The sequence below is a fragment of the Lissotriton helveticus genome, chromosome 2_1 (assembly GCF_964261635.1).
Source record: "Lissotriton helveticus chromosome 2_1, aLisHel1.1, whole genome shotgun sequence".
Lineage (NCBI taxonomy): Eukaryota > Metazoa > Chordata > Amphibia > Caudata > Salamandridae > Lissotriton > Lissotriton helveticus.
The window spans coordinates 1,313,233,964-1,313,241,580 of record NC_136059.1 but is presented as its reverse complement, the minus strand read 5'-3'; the positions used below and the strand labels follow the sequence as shown (position 1 = coordinate 1,313,241,580).

Below are 7,617 nucleotides of genomic sequence, written 5' to 3'. Positions count from 1 at the left end.
CCGACCCGCAACTTCCGCTCTGCCACCCTCGCCCTCGCCACAGTTCCTCGTATCCGGAAAAGCACCGCCGGCGGCAGATCCTTCTCCTACCTCGCTGCCAAGACCTGGAACGATCTCCCTGCCAGCCTACGACAGACCCAGGACCTGCTGACCTTCAGAAGACTTCTCAAGACCTGGCTCGTCGATCAGTAGCAGCCCCCCCCCCCCGCGCCTTGAGACCCTCACGGGTATGTAGTGTGCTTTATAAATGATCGATTGATTGATGCTGTCAAATATGGCTTATGTGGAGTATTGGAGAAACCTGTACATTGCGGACTGTTGTACTTTTTAAACCTTGGATTAATAAAGAATGAACGTTTTTATTTTTATTTTAAACCTCTTTGGTGACCAGTGGAGAAATTTCATAGACTCCAGACTTCGTGCAGTGAAAGTCGAAATCACCCGAATGGTTGGTATGTGCGAAATCCGCTTAACTTGTTCATTTATTCAAATGACTGCGCAGAGACAACAAAACGTCAGCAATTTCATGGGCTAAATAAAGAAACAGTGGCTTTATTTCGCAGGATTAGGTCGGAAGGGACTGGATTTGGGTTCATCAAATAAAGGCGTGGGGAGCAGGAGACACCAAATGTAAGTGCGTGAATAAGACAGCACTCGCAAAGAAGATCACATGGCTATCTAGAAGGGGAAAAAAAAAAAAGTTTGGAAGATAATGATACCACACTCGGCGAATACTGGAGGCTAGTTCTGTTCATGTGTCCTCCCGGACCACCCTCGTTACACCACACACCAACATGGACAGTGAGTGGTAGCTGTATCGATTACCGCTTTACTTTCTGGCCCAAGCCCCATCAGATGGTCCTTGGTAGCAGGAGACTTCGGTTAGATTTATTTCCAAGGCTCGAGGAACTGCCAAAGGATACTTCAAAAGATTTTTGCTGGGGCATTTTGAGATGGCATGAAAGACAGATTTTAAAACGTCTGATTGTGATGTAGACGGTTGGTGTAAAGGGCTTTATTTTAGGTACTGCTTAGTATTGTTACAGATGTTTTATTTTGAAGGCATCCTCTTTCCTGAAGGTTACCAAGTTTACTTCGTGCAAATAAAGGCCTTTAAAGTAATTTTAAAAATTCTACTTCCTGCAAATCATTTTTCCACTCTACAACATAGCAAAAAGGCCCAACAGACAAGTTTTAAAAACTTATTTATTTTCCTTCAAATGATTTCCAGGCAATAAATAAAAACATTGCAGTCTAAAATTATCAGTATGTACAGAATTCAGAAACGCAATTTCACTTTGAAATATGGCGCTATTTACAGAGCTTAATAACCAGAAGTATTGTATTGCACTCTGGATTTTAGCAACAACCCTGCTCATTTCTCCTTGGGAGGTTGGACTCCTCCGTTCTCAAACATGGCAACCTGAGAGTCCGACTAACACTCCTAGCTACATTCAGACGGGAGATGCACATTCAAGTTTAATTTTACAATTCAGGCTCCTTTTCAAGGAGGGGGATGTGAGAAGACAAGAGCCACAAGCTGAACCCCCAGCTGTCCAGTCTTGAGATGAATTACCAAGACAGACACTGGTGCAAACATTTAAAAAAAACACAGAAGGATGACCTTTGGACATATACAACCACATTCTCAGTAATAAATAAAGTGCTCCACTAAAAACAAACTTAAGTGACATTCGGAATGAACAAAGGACACACAAAAGATCAGGATTAAAATAAATATGCCCATTCACAACAGTAGCGTGTATGCCACATCCCTGGGACCCAGCCACATCAGACAAAAGTGGTACCTCTCAAGGCGTCTTTAAGTGCCAACACTTCACTCTGGGGCGACTGGCAGCTAGGAGGTGGGTGCATTTGCTGCTCCGTATTAAATATTTGTGCTATTTTAGATGTTCCATATTCCGTGCCATCCATCAAAACCATATGGACTGCAATATGAAGCAACACACTGCCTTTCGTTTGTGCCGTCAAGAAGCGCTTTTCAAAGAGGTGTGGTTCAGAGAGTGAAACAGGACTAAGATTTTATTGTGAGTGCAACTTTATATGATTATAGCAAGGAAAGGTCTAGTGTACGGCTAATGTACAGTTAAGACTGCAGTTCGTGTGGCTGGTGTGGCTGCAAGCAGGAATTCGGAAAGCACCCGTATGTTAGTCAGCAGTTTTCGCACACACCTGCAAACACAATCTCCATCAATTCTTTACAAAGGTAGCAGAGATCTGCAGCTGTTAGAACGGACCATGTTCCGCTTAAGACGGACAAAGGACCCAGGCGCTCAGCACTAAATGCATGGGGAAGAGTTTGGCTCACTGCGGAACCAACCAACACCCCCTGCCCCCCGTGTCAGACGGGGAGACTTTTAGCGAAGGGGTTGTTTTAATTCACATTCTAGATGTTAATGTATACCAACATCAGAACAAAAAATGTGCACGAGCCACTCTACACCATCCCCCCAAACGTCTGTCTCCTCCTTGTCTTTTACCTTAAGTGGCACTTTTCTTTGGAATGAAATCTACTGACACCCTGTACAAAACGAGCTTAATAAATAGCAGACATTAAACTGGTCCACCGGCTTTCCATGATCTCCCCCTGCCATACTGCATGATGCTCCTTTGCAGATCTAGAGGTTACAAACGGGTGTTAGAGGCACGGCAGTCTCAACAAAACAAGCTCCCGCACAACACCGGTCCACTGGCCGAGCACAGTAAACACCCAACAGAGGACATCTCAAAACACCAGTGGAACGCAAAAGCTAGATAAATAAAAATATTCCTTCATTCGAAGATACGGCGTTGGCGGGCAGCAGCAAGATCAAAGAAACACCTTAAAGAAGTGCCGAACGGCTTGCACCATCATAAAATAGCATTCAATGTATTTGGCAATCCTTACAAATCTTAGCGATTGATCACTTTATCAACTAAACACCTAGGACGCGCTGGTTTGGAGAGCTTACGACTGAGGCGCTTGTAATTCAGTGCTCTGCATCGTCCCAAAGGCTGCTCAGAACTGTGCTAGACTACCATACAGACTTGTGCTGAAGGATGCCGGGTATTAAAACAGAACTAAGGCACAAGTTCTATTGAAAATAAATCAACATTTCTAAATTGCATAAATAAAAAAAATACCTTAAAATAAAATGCCTTCTCAAAATCATTTAGTTATACACCAGGTTAGCTCAAATGTTCCAACCCTACAATTCTCCATTTACACACAATACACAAATGTGCCAACCTATCAAGAGGTAAGGGAGGAGGGATTCAGACCACCCAACGATATCTGCAGCTATGACTTGTATGGAGACCTTCTGGCTGTGGATTAGAATGGCAGGAAGAAGTGACAAGGGCCATGGAAACCTAGGTTTGCTCCACTGCTATGGGCCTGTCGATGGCTACCGTGAGTGCGCACAACTGTGGAGGTTGTATCTAGCAGTGGGTGACCCACTTGCCTGGTTCCTCGGTTCAGAGGGGTTCCAACATTTAGAGCCATAACTGCTTTGGGTTGAGTTATGGCCCAAACACACTGACCTAACCAGTAGTAAATATCCAGTTAAACCAACACTACAATGAGTTTGGAGATCATTCCTGAACATCTACCCTGACCCGACTCAATGTCTTTCTAAAGTGGATCACGGGAGACTTGTACATCATTTCATGCCATATAAACCTGCACCTCCATTAACACAGCTTACACCAACCAACAGCTATTGCCAGTGAAAGCTGCAGACTAGCGTTCACGCTACAAGACCAAAGTCCAGTTGCAGATGATACGCAACAGTACTCAGCAAGCCAATGTGTACAATGCAAGGGTTATGGAGTTAAATACTGAAACCTTTTTCCACATACACAGATAATTGAAAAGACACATTTGTTTCCCTTCTACTCACTAAGCCACCAACACTCCTGATCTCTTGCTACAGCCTCCCATACCACCACCACTCACAAGGTTCATGGTTATCATGCATTACAAATCAAGCCAACGGGAACACCCTTCTGAGCACAGGGTGAGCCAGCCACCGCAAAGACTACAGAGGCAAAACAAAACCCTACTTCCTAAAGGTCTGGGAAAGGACCAGGGATAGCTTAACTAGACTGATTTGTTTGTACATTTTAAACACACTTAAAATATTTCAAGTCATACAATAAAGAATAAATTAACTTTGTGTCGATCGTACACCCCACAAATTGTTTTGCTGTTAAATGGTGTTTTTGCAGGACTACTGCAAATGCTAAGAAGTTGGACCCATTTCAAAGATGAAAGATGTACCATGATCTAAACGATGCATTTGCTGAACAAAAAAAATGCATAAAAATGGTGAACATTTTAAGTGTTACTTTTATCCAGCAAGTACTGCTGTCTAAGGGCAGAGTAGTTGGTCCCAAGTGCAATGATGGAATCCTCAAAGTGCTGTGTTCGAAATACACAAGTACTATATACCTGTCCACAACCAAAACTGGTGACAAAGCATGAGTAGTGGACTTGTGACATGAATCCTGCATTGTGAGCAGATTGGTCTCTAACAAAAATACATATAAACACTTGATTGCAATGTCTCCGACCTACGAAAAGTCATGCATCTCAGGAGAACCGCCAGTTACAAGTCTCTGGCACTACAAGAACTGGGTGACGTGCAGCTGTGCAGGAGTTAATGCAGTCAAGCATGCGTGGGAATGCAGGAGCAGTCACCTAGAAAGATGTGCGTTCTCTTCCTCACCCACCCGTTATTGCTGGCATTGACTTGAGACAATCCACTTTTGAGGCCTATTACAAAAAACCCATGAACCCATGCTCCACCCTACCCTGTTGCTTGTGTACTTCGGTTGAGCGTGTATATTTAATATAACAAGCAGAGTTATCAACGTGGGCGCTCCTGAAACACATACTTTTCCCAACTGTTCAAGTATGATCTCCGACAACGGTCAGGAAAGAAATTCCTAAGACAGATACATAGAATGGACATCTACATCAGTCCAGACAGGTAATGGTCCCGATGGGGTGCTCAACAGAAGAGGCAAGAATAAAAATTAAAAAAAGTTTTTACAGCTGCAAAGACAAAAATCCAGCCAGTCATTATTGCTTGTTTCAGGAGTGGATCTGCTTTGTAGGCTTTAGTTTTTTTTCAAGTTTTTTTTTTTATTGCCTTTTCCTTCGGTTTTGCCCATCCAGAGGTGGCTAACCATGCTTTCATCTGGCAACATAGTCTTTACTACTTCCTGCCCAAGTGCCAAGCATGTCATTGTGGTGTGAACACCATCTTGAAAAAGTTTGCTTGTTAACAGCTGGGAGACGTGGTGATTGGACTGTGTAGATAGCTGAGGCTGGAAGGAGTACCCACAGACACCGGGAAGCTGAAGACGAAGGGTGAGGTTGGCGAGGAGGGCGGCTTGCCACGTTCCAGCATGGTTGCAGAGGGGCTGGCGGCCTCCACAGCGCAGGAAGTAGCTAGGACCTGAGACTCAAATTGTAGCAGCTGGCCCATGAAGCTGAAGTTTGGGGAGATGATGCTCCGACGCTGTTTGACAAACTCAAAGGCCTCCTCCAGCTTGACACGTTTTTTCATCATCAGATAGGCTAAGCATATGGTGGCCGAACGGGAGATGCCAGCCTGGCAGTGAACAAGCACTCGACCCTGGCAGCCCTTCACAGAATCTAGCAGAAAAAAATAGACCAAATATGTATGACATATCAGCATTAACAGGCAACAAGAATGTGACAAATTTAATAAAATTAAAAAAAAAAAAAAAAGAAGAGGGTGGGGGGGGGGGGGGGGGGGGGGGATTAAGGTCTTCACCTTGACCAAATTGCTTTCTAATGAATATTGACTTCCGCAAAACACTCTTTGAACTCTTTCATCGGCATCAGAGTGGATCTTGAGTCCAACACTCCCCGATGACTCATTAAATAGAATGAGTAGTATAGTTATTGTCCGCTTATTCAATGGAGTTCAATCCGATGGATGGCATCAAATATAGACTCCAATGCATTTGAAAGGCCGTTCTAGGGAAACCTTTACTGAACACTTCGTTCTGCTTGGAAGTATTTGAACACAGAAATCAGTGTCCCTTTGTTTTGTCGGCACATACAAGAGGTTACTGGTTTGAAAACACAATCTGGTTGTCATTTAATTTTATCACTTCCTAAAAATTTCAAAAGTTAATGCCAACAAAGTAAATTATTTCAAATAAAGTACAGAACTATGATACAATTTCTTAAAAACAACTTAGCCCTCTGCTTATGGGAATTGGCAGATATTAAAAAATGAAAACTAAAAAAAGGTGCTAAAATCTTCCATCAGTTAATGTGTAAGGTTGGAAGGCCGTGTTTTCGGTAACCTTTCAGTCTGGAACTTTAACAGCACATGCAAAAAGCTTTGCGGTACAAACTCAACCAGGAAAGTAACAGATTCTAACACGATTTTGGTCCGCAGCTTGTTTTCCAGTACTGGCATATGCTGCAAGCTAAGCACGCAATCACACTAGGTCTTTATTAGAGCTATGAACTTCACATGCAGAGGTTATGGGACCATGGTCTAGCGAGGTGTGGGTTCAGCCTCGAATGGGTCTTATCTTCTGGTTACGAATCCTCCTGGTGGACATCAACCAGCTTAGAGTCCATGATATTCACTAACTGTCTTTATGCATCAGCACACCTCCATCACAGTCTCAATACACCACCAACACATTCCCCCCTTTCCTCCAACCAACCATCAATGCAGGTAGCTACAACTTTGTAGGAACATAAACTTACCAATATACTCTATGGCTTCCATGAACCAAGAGCTGATGTCAGTCTTGTGGTTGTCCTCCACTGGAATGCTTTTGTACTGAAAGTGCCCTTCAAAGTGATTTGGACAGTCTGAAGAGACATTCAACAAGGCTGTAATCCCCAAGGCGTCGAGCATATCCCTTCGAGCAGCATGATGGGCACTGCCAAGGTACAGAAAAGGAAGGATTTCAACCGGACCGCCCTATAACCAAAGAAAGTAGACATGATCAGCAGGACAACAAAAGAGAAAAGCATCATCACTGCAATTTTACCTAAACTGTTTAATCGAAACGTTGAAGATCAAGGTTTCCCAAAGTCAGTCCTAGGGGACTGGATCCATGACGAATTTCAGCATGTCCCCATTTAGATAAATGTAGCGGTCTTAAAAATCCGGCATGGGTCCGGCCCTCCAGCACAGACTTTGGAGAACCCTGTTCAAGATGAATAGCAATTGCCATTCAGTAGAAACCAATTTACCCAGTTTGTGTTGACCCCATTCAATACCTCCTTCCTTTTCCTAATCATTATCCTCCCTTGCAACTTTCTCGCCTCAACTTTTTCACTTTAAAGCTATATTCCCCAACCGACTCACTAAGGGGTTCACACTTTCTCTTCCTATAAAGGAGTTAAGTAATTTGATGAGTTTCTCAACCAAATTTTATTGCTATTACTTTGACATTCCAATAAATGGGTTCTCTATTAGAATTACCAGAAAGTTTCTATTGCTTAAATGATCTATAACCTTCATCCCAACTCTGCTTATGGTCTTTTAGAAACACTATACACAATGTGCATCGATATTTACTGCACAGCCTGGTGACTAAGGCGGTACCCAC

General features: G+C 43.3%; 1 protein-coding gene across 1 annotated transcript in view; it reads right to left on the bottom strand.

Annotated features, from left to right (window-relative positions):
- Positions 1 to 1,188: 1,188 nt before the first annotated feature.
- DUSP4 (dual specificity phosphatase 4) overlaps positions 1,189 to 7,617 on the bottom strand; it is a 33,542-nt gene continuing 27,113 nt past the window's right edge. The window contains exons 3-4 of the mRNA XM_078676232.1: positions 6,764 to 6,983; positions 1,189 to 5,665 (exon numbers count right to left, since the gene is read on the bottom strand). Of these exons, the coding sequence (XP_078532358.1) occupies positions 5,289 to 5,665; positions 6,764 to 6,983 (597 nt within the window). The 3' untranslated portion in view covers positions 1,189 to 5,288. The remainder of the gene's footprint in view (positions 5,666 to 6,763; positions 6,984 to 7,617) is intronic.